This window comes from Neoarius graeffei, chromosome 5 (assembly GCF_027579695.1).
Source record: "Neoarius graeffei isolate fNeoGra1 chromosome 5, fNeoGra1.pri, whole genome shotgun sequence".
In the NCBI taxonomy this organism is placed as follows: Eukaryota; Metazoa; Chordata; class Actinopteri; order Siluriformes; family Ariidae; genus Neoarius; species Neoarius graeffei.
The window spans coordinates 78595319-78608824 of NC_083573.1; the positions used below are offsets into that span (position 1 = coordinate 78595319).

Below are 13506 nucleotides of genomic sequence, written 5' to 3' on the forward strand. Positions count from 1 at the left end.
CATTGATCTGAAGCATATGTCCAAATCAACACAAAAATGGTTCACTGACCACAGAATCAGGTTCTGCCCCAGCCATCTCAGTCCCCTGACCTGAACCCCGTTGAAAACATGAAATATCAGGACATTTCAGGGAATGGTTATGAAAAATAGCTACTCGCCTGGAACTGGAACTGTTTCAAACTTGCTTGGAAGAGGACCCAAGTTTATTCTGCCCCCATGTACAGTGAAGAGGATAGTAAGAGAAGCAAGAAATCCCCAAGGATCACTGACAGTGAATTCCAAGAAAAAGTAAAATCTTGTATTTTTGTCTGTAATCAGCATGCCACACTACCAGTTAGAGGTTAGGTGCCTTACTCAAGGGCACTTCAGCCATTCCTGCTGATCAAGGGAATAGAACCAGCAACCTTTTGGTCCAAAAGCTACTTCTCTAAGCATTAGGCCATGGCTTCCCCCAACATACTAGCTGTCCATTATGCCTTACATAATTAATACACTCAAATATGTTATTGTTTTGATATTAACAACTCCTTTACAGGGACTTGTAGTGTGGCACACTGATTTAAGACTACAGTGATGCTTGAAAGTTTATGAACCCTTTAGAATTCACTGATAGTGAATTACAAGAATAAGTAAAATATTTTCTCCAACCTTATAAAATATTATAGGAGAGACTCAGTGCTGTTTTACTGACAAAGGGAGGTTGTACAACGTATTAAATGCAGGGGTGCCAATAATAGTGGCACATTCTTTTTTTTTAAATAAGTATTCCTTGATAAGGGATTTGTTTTTCTCTGAATAAATTTATTAACACTTCAAATAGTGCACTCCATGGTGAACAGGGAATGAATTCAGACATTTTTTTCCAGAGCTGCTGTCAAAAATGTACAACAACTTTTAAACCCACTAAACATATATAATAATAAAGAATGCAGAAATTATTTCACCCTTAAATGCTTTTCTCACCAGTAGTGCTGTTGCGGAATTTACACCGGCACTCTTCTCTCTCCACACACACGCCATCCTGCAGGACCATTTCACCCAGGCAACCACAGGTTGGACTGCACCCTGATGGGTCTATACACTCAGTACCACCATGGAGATCTTCACATGAGCGAGGGCACGGCTTCCCACAAGGCCACTCCTCCTGTCCGCCCCCACAGTCTGAGTTCAGACAAGGAGAGGAACAGAATGACGAAGCAAAGCTGAAATCATGCTGCCATTCAATTCATGTCAAACAGCATTTAGGGCCCACAAGTCTGAGTCAGCTATGAAGAAATGTGTTTATTTCATCAATAATCAAAAGAAATGAATCACATTTTGAAATATTATATTTAATCAAAAGATAATACACTGTTCATCACTAATATAAAAAAAAAAGTATTTTACTTCTTTAAATCAGTACTTCAGTCAACACTGATTATACCACAGTTCTGCTGAATCCTCAACTCTGATTGGTCAGGAGTTGTGAATTCATTAATTTTTTCTACAGCGGCTCTGACAGTAGTGCCAGATGCAGGAAAAATTACACGTTTTTATTACACAGCTTTGTTGAATACTCGATTCTGATTGGTCAATTATGACATTCTATGGTCTGGTATTTCTGTATAACAGACCATTGCTATGGACCACGTCTTTAACAAAAGCAATAAAATCTTTTTCAATCAATGAAATCATTTATAAATCTATATTATGTGTCAAATAATTGATTTTTTTTATTAAGTAGCCAAATGATAAGCAGGATAATGTACAACCCCGATTCCAAAAAAGTTGGGACAAAGTACAAATTGTAAATAAAAACGGAATGCAATGATGTGGAAGTTTCAAAATTCCATATTTTATTCAGAATAGAACATAGATAACATATCAAATGTTTAAACTGAGAAAATGTATCATTTAAAGAGAAAAATTAGGTGATTTTAAATTTCATGACAACACCACATCTCAAAAAAGTTGGGACAAGGCCATGTTTACCACTGCGAGACATCCCCTTTTCTCTTTACAACAGTCTGTAAACGTCTGGGGACTGAGGAGACAAGTTGCTCAAGTTTAGGGATAGGAATGTTAACCCATTCTTGTCTAATGTAGGATTCTTGTTGCTTAACTGTCTTAGGTCTTTTTTGTCATATCTTCCGTTTTATGATGCGCCAAATGTTTTCTATGGGTGAAAGATCTGGACTGCAGGCTGGCCAGTTCAGTACCCGGACCCTTCTTCTACGCAGCCATGATGCTGTAATTGATGCAGTATGTGGTTTGGCATTGTCATGTTGGAAAATGCAAGGTCTTCCCTGAAAGAGACGTCATCTGGGTGGGAGCATATGTTGCTCTAAAACCTGGATATACCTTTCAGCATTGATGGTGTCTTTCCAGATGTGTAAGCTGCCCATGCCACACGCACTAATGCAACCCCATACCATCAGAGATGCAGGCTTCTGAACTGAGCGCTGATCAGAGGTGGAAAAATTGGACTGACAAAGTAAAAGTCCTGCTTAGGTTTTCCTTCTGCCTGTGCTCTCAACACAGGTGATTTCACTAATTAGCTCATCAACCTGGCTTAGGGGATGTGGTAATTAGGATCAGCTGGTTCACTGAATTGGCTGGAGCAAAAATGTGGCAGGGTTTTTACTTTCTGCACCCGGGTTTTTCCACCTCTGGCGCTGATAACAACTTGGGTCGTCCTTCTCCTCTTTAGTCTGAATGACACGGCGCCCCTGATTTCCATAAAGGACTTCAAATTTTGATTCATCTGACCACAGAACAGTTTTCCACTTTGCCACAGTCCATTTTAAATGAGCCTTGGCCCAGAGAAGACGTCTGCGCTTCTGGATCATGTTTAGATACGGCTTCTTCTTTGAACTATAGAGTTTTAGCTGGCAACGGGGGATGGCACGGTGAATTGTGTTCACAGATAATGTTCTCTGGAAATATTCCTGAGCCCATTTTGTGATTTCCAATACAGAAGCATGCCTGTATGTGATGCAGTGCCGTCTAAGGGCCCGAAGATCACGGGCCCCCAGTATGGTTTTCCGGCCTTGACCCTTACGCACAGAGATTCTTCCAGATTCTCTGAATCTTTTGATGATATTATGCACTGTAGATGACGATATGTTCAAACTCTTTGCAATTTTACACTGTCGAACTCCTTTCTGATATTGCTCCACTATTTGTCAGCGCAGAATTAGGGGGATTGGTGATCCTCTTCCCATCTTTACTTCTGAGAGCCGCTGCCACTCCAAGATGCTCTTTTTATACCCAGTCATGTTAATGACCTATTGCCAATTGACCTAATGAGTTGCAATTTGGTCCTCCAGCTGTTCCTTTTTTGTACCTTTAACTTTTCCAGCCTCTTATTGCCCCTGTCCCAACTTTTTTGAGATGTGTTGCTGTCATGAAATTTCAAATGAGCCAATATTTGGCATGAAATTTCAAAATGTCTCACTTTCGACATTTGATATGTTGTCTATGTTCTATTGTGAATACAATATCAGTTTTTGAGATTTGTAAATTATTGCATTCTGTTTTTATTTACAATTTGTACTTTGTCCCAACTTTTTTGGAATCGGGGTTGTACAGCGAGCCGGTCATTATTGCAAAATAACCCCCTTCAGAGTGATTCAAGACCCCTCTTCTTCACATCAGGGTCCTGCATCACCCTGTCAGGGTTTATTTCTCAATAATGACCTGCTATATGGCATTTAACAGACACTCTTATCCAGAGCAACATACAACATACCCAGAACAGCCTAGGAGTTAGGTGCCTTGCTCAAGGGCACTTCAGCCATTTCTGCTGGCTAAGGAATTGAACCAGTAACCTTTTAGTCCCAAAGCTGCTTCTCTAAGCATTAGGCCATGGCTTCCCCAACATACTAGCTGTCCATTATGCCTTACATAATTAATACACTCAAATATGGTATCGTTTCGATATTAACAACTCCTTTACAGGGACTTGTAGTGTGGCACACTGATTTAAGATGACTGTAACTATAAAATTTTTAATAGTGTGTTAAACTTTTAGCAGTGTTAATATTTAACAAAGAAAGATAAGGTAATGCTTTCTTGGAAGAAGGTTTCAGTGTCAGTGATTTGCAACAATCACAAGTAGGTAAAAAAAAAAAACCTTTAAATTGTCAGCTACAAGGAAAAGTCTTCAAAATAGGAGTTTCCACTTGTACTGCGGTGACATGATAAACTCCGATTTGGTCGTATTAATGTCAAAAAAAAAGAGAGAGAGAAAAATGGTGCTCATAAGGGATAGACTGCTTATAGCTGTTGTACTGATATATAACTTGACAGATCATGCATTGTTTTGCAGTGTATTCTGTAGCATTAAATCCAATAAAAAGCATAAACACATCATTCCAAAATTTAAAATAAAGAAATGACAGGATGTGCTATTATTGGAAAATAATCAAACCCGGAATATGACACTACCCAGATGTTAATTATTTTATCTGGAATATTAATGCATTAACATTTGAATGATATGACATACAAATAATGTGTGTACAGCATACAGTATTTATTTGTTTCTGTTTTAAATAACGTACCTGAATATAAATTATCAAGTGTATAAAATATTACTTTTTTTTTTTGCACCCCACTGTGTGCAGGACACTGAGTATGAGGAAAGCTGACCTGAACAGATGGTTTGGTTGTCATGGCAACCATGACTCTGGAGGGACTCGCCGTGGCACGGCAGACCTCCGAATCTCGCAGGGGGGCTGTTACACTCTCTCTTCCTGACAGACACACCCACACATGCATCACACTCTGACCATTCACTCCACAATCCCCATGAACCATGGACTAGAAAGGAGAGAGACATACACAAGCAGTCAGGACCTTCCACTTATCTAACCAGGAAACCATACCTAAAAAATAGCAAAATAATACTCAAGTCCATGTTAAGGTTTCTAGTAAGTAAACTATACATAACATGAGAACAACCAGAGTTAAGAGCCAAAGTCAGAGTTGATTTGAGCATAGGTAGTGAGGTGTTGATAAGGAACTCATGTAAACTAAAGAGTGAAAATGCAAACTTTCTTGCTACTCAGACATTTGTGCATATTGGGTAGAGTTTGGGGCGGCACGGTGGTGTAGTGGTTAGCGCTGTTGCCTCACAGCAAGAAGGTCCGGGTTCGAGCCCTGGGGCCGGCGAGGGCCTTTCTGTGTGGAGTTTGCATGTTCTCCCCGTGTCCGCGTGGGTTTCCTCTGGGTGCTCCGGTTTCCCCCACAGTCCAAAGACATGCAGGTTAGGTTAACTGGTGACTCAAAATTGACCGTAGGTGTGAATGTGAGTGTGAATGGTTGTCTGTGTCTATGTGTCAGCCCTGTGATGACCTGGCGACTTGTCCAGGGTGTACCCCGCCTTTCGCCCGTAGTCAGCTGGGATAAGCTCCAGCTTGCCTGCGACCCTGTAGAACAGGATAAAGCAGCTACAGATAATGAGATGAGATGGGTAGAGTTTGCTTAAATCTGAGGTAATTAATGTGAGAATTACAACATGGACCATTCGTGCAGCAATTTATTTACTAGATATTCATTGCACAATATATATATACACACACACACAGGATTAGTCAAAATTAAGTTAACACTAATGAATTATTTTTCTCCTGCTGACAGACGTACGCCATGGGTAACAGATTAAAAAGTACTGTTGCTTGCTGGTTTTTGTGTGTTGAAAACGATGGCGAACAGGTTGAGACCGTCCTGCAAATCATCTTGCACATATGATGCATGTTTTGTGAATAAATGGTTTCTACCATTTACCGCAAGTGTTAACATAATTTTGACTAACCCTATATATACAGGTAGTCGTCGACTTATGACTGCGTTTGGTTACAACTGACCGGTCGTAAACCGATCTGGTCGTAAGTCGGCCTATGTTAAATGAACGCAAGTATATTATGATGTGTAATGATATTGTAATCATCTTAAAGTCTTATTTTATCAACATTTTCTTATTTCATTACCTTGGCTCATTATTTGGTTTAAGTCAAACACTGCATACAACACTGCGTACAGGACAATTCATTTAATATGTGCAAAACAAAAAATATGAAATACAGGTGTGAAAAATAGAAAACATTTTAGTTTGAAACATACCAAAATACAAATGTAAAACATAGCAAAATACAAAATTTAGTGACCGCTGGCATCACTGGTGCTTGGCTGTGGGTCGTCTACGTCATCATCAGCTGTTGCAGCGCTCGGGCTGGCGGGAGGATTTGCTCATTTCGTAAACCAGGAGCTGGGGCGGAAACTGTATGACGGAGTGTGGAGGGAGCGCGAGAGAGACTGCGCATGTGCCTGGAGCTGGGGCGGAAACTGTTGTACGTGGCGAGAGGCGCTGCCGGGAGCTGGGGCGGAAACTGTATGACGGAGTGCGCGAGGGAGCGTGAGAGAGACTGCACATGTGCCTGGAGCTGGGGCGGAAACTGTCGTACGCTCAGCTAGCTCAGCTGGGAAACACTTGCCAGTCATAACCAGACGGTCGTAAAGTCGATCGGTCGTAAGTCGCATAGGTCGTAAGTCGACGACTACCTGTGTGTGTGTGTATATATGTGTATATATATATATATATATATATATATATATATATATATATATACACACACACACACACACACATTCACTGGATATGAGTAACCGTGCGCTCTGATTGGCTACTCTACTACGAAGCTATCAGCTCATATACCGTGAGTAGAGAAAAACAAAATGGCGGAGTGTGTGTTATTGAACCAACCGAGGGCGAAATAAAAACTCTACTTGAAAACAAAAGCCTCCAAAATAGAAAAAAAGCAAGAAAATATGGAATAAAAGTATTTGATAAGAACGTATCTTTTTTATTTTTCAACAATTATTATGATGGTTATAACATTTTTCACAAATTGCTACAGTCATTTCGCCGGTCCGTTTACATTCTAAAAGAAAATGATTTTGTCGGACATTTTGTATGAAGTTTTTATTTATCGAATTTACAAAAAATATAAATGCTCTGTTCCTCAAAATCCAGTGAATGTGGATATAATAAAACAGTTATTCCATTTAATCTCTTCATACATGGCTAATAGCCAATTCGGTGTAACGCTCCTTGTCAGCTATCAGCTCATGTACGTCTCGATAGATTGGTCCTTTTTTTTCAACTGTTTTTTTTTTCAAAGAAAGGAGAACAACCCACCCACTTGTTTTTTGTTGGCTCATATGTACCAAAATTTGCACATTTGTGGGGTCAAAGTTCAACGAGATAAACTTAAATTATCAGTCTACTCACTTCTTAAAAAAAAAAAAAAAAAACTACCTGTGTCATCAGTATTTATGCAGTAGATGTGTATATCACCTGGGCAAAAAGTGACTGAAGGACAAGGCTGTCTTTCAATCTGCACTCCGAGGCCCTGGTGCTCCTCTTGCTGGCCTGGACACGCTGCCCCGCCTGCCACTGGAACAGGACAAGCACAGCTCCTGTAGCGAGAGACCCACTCAGCACCACATGTCTTAGAGCACGGAGTCCAGCTGGACCACTCACACCAGGCTCCATCCACTGAGAACAGATTTTAAATAAATAAATAAATAAATAAATAAGTGACAATTTTCCATCAAGCACATGAAACTGGAATCGGGTGTAAATCTAAAATGTTTCACAACAGATTCAAGGAGCTTCATTTATTCATTAGGGAGTCCCTCACATTAAGGATAAAAAATGTCTTTCCAATCATGCCAAGTCCACTCACTGATTTATTACTACAAAAAGAGAAATGATGTTTTCAGTTATTAAGAAATGCCGACAAAGTAAAAAAAAAAAAGGGTAACTTTTAAATCATTTCTGATTTAAATTTCTTATTAAACATTTTCTGGACCAGAAATGAGCTCCACCCACTTTTCAATTAAAAGGAAGTTATGTAGCATACATATGGAAGTTTCAACAGAAGGGGTGGGGTTAGATATGGAAAAGAGGAAGGTTTGTCATTGTTTTACTGCAATTGCAGGCAGCAAAGACCTTGAATTACAAACTGCTCCTTTAATGTAAAGGGATAAGAATCTAAATGTGGACACAATAGGAATTAATTTGTTTTCCAAACCTGGACATGGGTTGTTGCTACAAGTGAGCTGTCCTCCATCACAGGTACTAGAGACAGAAAACAGCAAAACAAACTAACTGAACAGTACGAAACTGAAAGAGTTAAAAATGGCATCAATTACTGATTCCACACCCCTCATTCCAGAGCTCTGTCCTCACCAGTTGTTGCAGCCATCAGGAGTGAGGACTGTCTCTCCAGGCTCGATGCGCTGGCCACTGGTCAGGTCCAGACAGGGACACTGCTCTCTCTCTACACACGCTGTACCATTAACATTCAACACTTTCTCATCAATGCAGTAACAGCCAGGTTCACAACGCCACTCACAGTGCTGTGGGATAATCATCATCATTGTTACCATCATCATCATCACCATCATCACTGTCATCATGAGCGGTACGGTGGTGTAGTGGTTAGCAAGAAGGTTCACAGCAAGAAGGTTCTGGGTTCGGACCCCAGTGGCTGACGGGGGCCTTTCTGAGTGGAGTTTGCATGCTCTCCCTGTGTCTGCATGGGTTTCCTCCGGGTGCTCCGGTTTCCCCCATAGTTCAAAGACATGTGGTTAGGTGAACATGGGGCAGCCATGGCCTGAAGGTTGGGCTGTAGTGCCCTTGAGCAAGGCACCTAACCCCCAGCTGCTGCTCACTGCTCTGGGTGTGTGTGTGCTCATTGCTCACTTGTGTGTGTATGTGTGTGTTCACTGCTCCAGATGGATTAAATGCAGAGGAGAAATTTCACTGTGTGCTCAAGTCTGTGTATGTGTGATAAATAAAGATGAAATTCTAATTCTAGGGGCAGCATGGTAGTGTAGTGGTTAGCACTGTCGCCTCACAGCAAGAAGGTTCTGGGTTTGAGCCCAGTGGCCAATGGGGGCCTTTCTGTGTGGAATTTGCATGTTCTCCCGTGTCTGCGTGGGTTTCCTCTGGGTGCTCCGGACATGCAGGTTAGGCTAATTGGTGGCTCTAAATTGACCGTAGGTGTGAATTTGAGTGTGAATGGTTGTTTGTATCTATATATCAGCCCTGCGATGACCTGGCGACTTGTCCAGGGTGTACCCCGCCTCTCACCCATAGTCAGCTGGGATAGGCTCCAGCTTGCCTGCGACCCATTGTCATCTCATCTCATCTCATTATCTCTAGCCGCTTTAGCCTTCTACAGGGTCGCAGGCAAGCTGGAGCCTATCCCAGCTGACTACGGGCGAAAGGCGGGGTACACCCTGGACAAATCGCCAGGTCATCACAGGGCTGACAGACACAGACAACCATTCACACTCACATTCACACCTACGGTCAATTTAGAGTCACCAGTTAACCTAACCTGCATGTCTTTGGACTGTGGGGGAAACCGGAGCACCCGGAGGAAACCCATGCGGACACAGGGAGAACATGCAAACTCCACACAGAAAGGCCCTCGCCGGCCCCGGGGCTCGAACCCAGGACCTTCTTGCTGTGAGGCGACAGTGCTAACCACTACACCACCGTGCCACCCCCCCATTGTCATCATCATGAAAATTAGCATAATCTTTTGGTTTCATCGACAAATGCCCCTACAGTCTTGGCTAGAGCTAAGTATTCATTAAATTCTGAAGAACTGAAGCAAAATGAATCACACTTTTTAAATACTTTTTACATCAAGACTTAACAAGGATGTACAGTTGTGCTCATAAGTTTACATACCCTGGCAGAATTTTTGCTTTCTTGGCCTTTTTTCAGAGAATATGAATGATAACAAAAACTTTTTCCCCACTCATGGTTAGTGGTTGGGTGAAGCCATTTATTGATAAACAACTGTGTTTTCTATTTTTAAATCATAATGACAACAAAAAACATCCAAATGACCCCGATCAAAAGTTTACATACCCCAGTTCTTAATACCATGTATATACCCTCTAACATCAATGACAGCCTGAAGTCTTTTGTGGTAGTTGTGGATGAGGCTCTTTATTTTCTCAGATGGTAAAGCTGCCCATTCTTCTTGGCAAATAGCCTCCAGTTCCTGTAAATTCCTGGGCTGTCTTGCATGAACTGCGCGCTTGAGATCTCCCCAGAGTGGCTCAATGATCTTGAGGTCAGGAGACTGAGATGGTCACTCCAGAACCTTCACTTTGTTCTGCTGTAGCCAATGACAGGTCGACTTGGCCTTGTGTTTTGGATCGTTGTCATGTTGGAACATGAAAGTACGTCCCATGTGCAGCTTCCGGGTTGATGAGTGCAAATTTGCCTCCAGTATTTGCTGATAACGTGCTGCATTCATCTTTCCTTCAACTTTGACCAAGTTTCCTGTGCCTTTGTAGCTCACACATCCCCAAAACATCAGCGATCCACCTCTGTGCTTTACAGTAGGAATGGTGTTCCTTTCATCATAGGCCTTGTTGACACCTCTCCAAATGTAAACATTTATGGTTGTGGCCAAAAAGTTCAATTTTGGTCTCATCACTCCAAATTACCTTGTTCCAGAAGTTTTGAGGCTTGTCTCTGTGCTGTTTGGCGTATTGTACGCGAGATACTTTGTGGCATTCGCTTGGTTTTAACAGAGCCCCTGATTTTCCATTTGTTAATCACAGTTTGAACACTGCTGACTGGCATTATCAATTCCTTGGATATCTTTTTGTATCCCTTTCCTGTTTTATACAGTTCAACTACCTTTTCCCGTAGATCCGTTGACAATTCTTTTGCTTTCCCCATGACTCAGAATCCAGAAACGTCATTGGCTGGATGAAAGGTGCAAGAGTCTGTCTGGATCCCAGAAACTCACTCAGCTTTTATGCACACACACTGATTACAAGCAAACAGATCACAGGTGAGGATGTTACCTTTAGTAGCCATTCAAACCCATTTGTGTCAACTTCTGTGCATGTTATCAGGCCAAAATCACCAGGGTATGTGAACTTTTGATCAGGGTCATTTGGGTAGTTTCTGTTGTCATTATGATTTAAAAAGAGAAAACACAGTCGTTTGACAATAAATGGTTTCACCCAACCACTAAGCATGAGTGGAAAAGATGTTTTTGTGTTATCATTCATATTCTCTGAAAAATGGCCAAAGAATCATAGATTCTGCCAGGGTATGTAAACTTATGAGCACAACTGTACTTTCAAGTGTAAAGTAGCACTCTTATATTGCACAGCATGTTTTTTTTTCCTCCATAACACAACCAAAGCAAAAACAATTAGAAGATTTTAAATATTTATAGATGTTTACCAATTCTGTATTTATGATGCGACACAATTTTGGCTGGAGATGTTTGATTCATGAATATAGTAATTGACCTGTGTAGCTCAGTTAACAGAAATATCTTTGTTATTCATGAAAAAAAAAATCCTAAAATATTTGATAATTTAGCTGAAGTTGTTCTCTTAATGGTTTAAAAAAAAAAGAACTGTTAAGTGGAAAAATAACTGATTTCAATCAGTTAGCGCTCTCTGAATTTGCACAGGTTGTGTGTAAGGCCTCAGGTTCAGATTAGAGCTGGAAATATTGATTGATTTGTATTTCAATATTCTGCTAAATGGTCTGAATAGAATTCAAATCATGTGAAAGGCTTTTCTGTGTGACCTCCATTGATTAAATCTAAAAAAAAAACTTGAAACCTAGTTCTAAAATAGACAGTTAATCAATTTGTCCAAACAATTTTTACAGCAGACTGCACACTGTAGATCTCTGCTATTATTCTTCTTTGAGGCGTGAAATCTGTTTACCAACATTCCTGCTACAGAACTTACCAAAGGCCACAAAGTTGGCACAAGACTAAAGTAACAAAAAAAATTATAAATGATTATAAAATCACAATGCAACCATGTGGTGCATTGTATTTAAAAAGCAATGGTGTGAAAAGAGCAGAGCTTGTACTCACAGTCAGTTCATCACAGGTGCGGGGACACGAGGGTCCACAGCTACTGAACACAGAGCCAGAAATGTCTGAGCACTGAGTCACTGTGAGCACAACACACAGGTAATGTTTACTATAACACATAAACAAGCATAAAATCAAATAAATGCCATTTAAAAAACATATCAGTCTACAACAAAGAAGGTCATAAATAGTAAGTACCTGGACAGTGCTCTATGTTACAGGCCACAAGCTCGGTTTTTAGGCCCTCGCAGAAGTCTCCGTCTCCCTCAGTGGTCGGGCTGTCACATTCACGCCGGCGGCTGCGCACACCCCCTCCACATGACTTGGAACACTCTGTCCAGGACGTCCACTCGCTCCATCCACCGTCACCTTTGAACAAGATCAGTGACATTTGAAATTGCATCCGTCTACAGTATCTACTCCCAAGTATAGGTCTTATGTAAGCTTATGTAATTTCACACATGGAGGATCACTCACGGCTGCATGCTGTCTGAACACACGCTTGATCCTGGCGGTCTGGGCCAAGGCAGGGTAGTCCAGCACCGGCCGGCTTAGGATTGGAGCAAAACCGATAGCGTGACTGCAAGCCGGCACCACAAGACACTGAACACACACTCCAAGGAGTCCAGGCTGACCAGCCACCATCCACTGCAAGGAGTTACACACTCGATTATAAACACACAAGTACATAAAATTCTCAGAAGGTAGAATATAGGAACCCCAGGTCAATCTTACCATTGCAATCTAATTGGGTGCAGTTTACCAGTCTCCCTGAATCACAAGTGCTGTAAGACAAGGTGATTGAGAAGAAATTATTTTAGCCAGTCAAATTCTAAATTCTTCAGGAGAATGTTAAAAAGAATAGAGGACATTTGACAGCAAAAGCAATAAATGTAAATTATATAAAATGTAGATTAAATGGAAAAAGTCATAAAATGAAGAATAAAATGAGAAAGTATCGATGTCCATTTGTAAGTATCCGTGCAATGCCATTAACAAGCACTTGTGTTCACAGTCAAAAAAGTTATATGACTGATTACTGAGATATGTAAAGCCAAATAATGCTTTTTAGCTCATCCGGCTGTAGGCCAGGCCGCGTGAGCTTATGCAATTACACGTCGTCCGTCCTTTGTCTGTCTGTCGTCTTCCGTCACTGTCGTCCATCCACAATTTACAAAAATTGCTACTCCTCCTACAGGTTTGATCTGATTTCGATCAAACTAAAATACCATGTTCCCAGGTAGGTGTGCATAAAAGTTGTCAAGATGGTGGCACCACCTGTCATATTTACGATTTTATGGGCGTCTGAAATTTTTGAGTGACTTGTCACATTAAATGCTACTCTTCATAAACTGCTGGGACGTTTTCACTGAAACTCACCCAGAAGACTCTAAAGACCAACAAGAGTTGTTCACCAGGTGGTGTCACCTACCATGCATGAGGCTACAGAGGGGTCACGTGCAATTTCACAAAAATCACAACTCCTCCTACAGGTTCAAGTCCTTCCCACACCACGTGGCGGTGCCAATCTCAGTTTCCCTCTCGCCTATTACATAGCTAGGGTTACAGTGGGGGGGGC

General features: G+C 41.2%; 1 protein-coding gene across 1 annotated transcript in view; it reads right to left on the reverse strand.

Moving 5' to 3' along the window:
* Nucleotides 1-13506, reverse strand: part of sspo (SCO-spondin) — a 237670-nt gene that overhangs the window by 90503 nt on the left and 133661 nt on the right. The window contains exons 61-69 of the mRNA XM_060922454.1: nucleotides 12663-12712; nucleotides 12405-12575; nucleotides 12126-12296; nucleotides 11928-12007; nucleotides 8237-8406; nucleotides 8079-8125; nucleotides 7340-7540; nucleotides 4633-4803; nucleotides 964-1161 (exon numbers count right to left, since the gene is read on the reverse strand). Of these exons, the coding sequence (XP_060778437.1) occupies nucleotides 964-1161; nucleotides 4633-4803; nucleotides 7340-7540; nucleotides 8079-8125; nucleotides 8237-8406; nucleotides 11928-12007; nucleotides 12126-12296; nucleotides 12405-12575; nucleotides 12663-12712 (1259 nt within the window). The remainder of the gene's footprint in view (nucleotides 1-963; nucleotides 1162-4632; nucleotides 4804-7339; nucleotides 7541-8078; nucleotides 8126-8236; nucleotides 8407-11927; nucleotides 12008-12125; nucleotides 12297-12404; nucleotides 12576-12662; nucleotides 12713-13506) is intronic.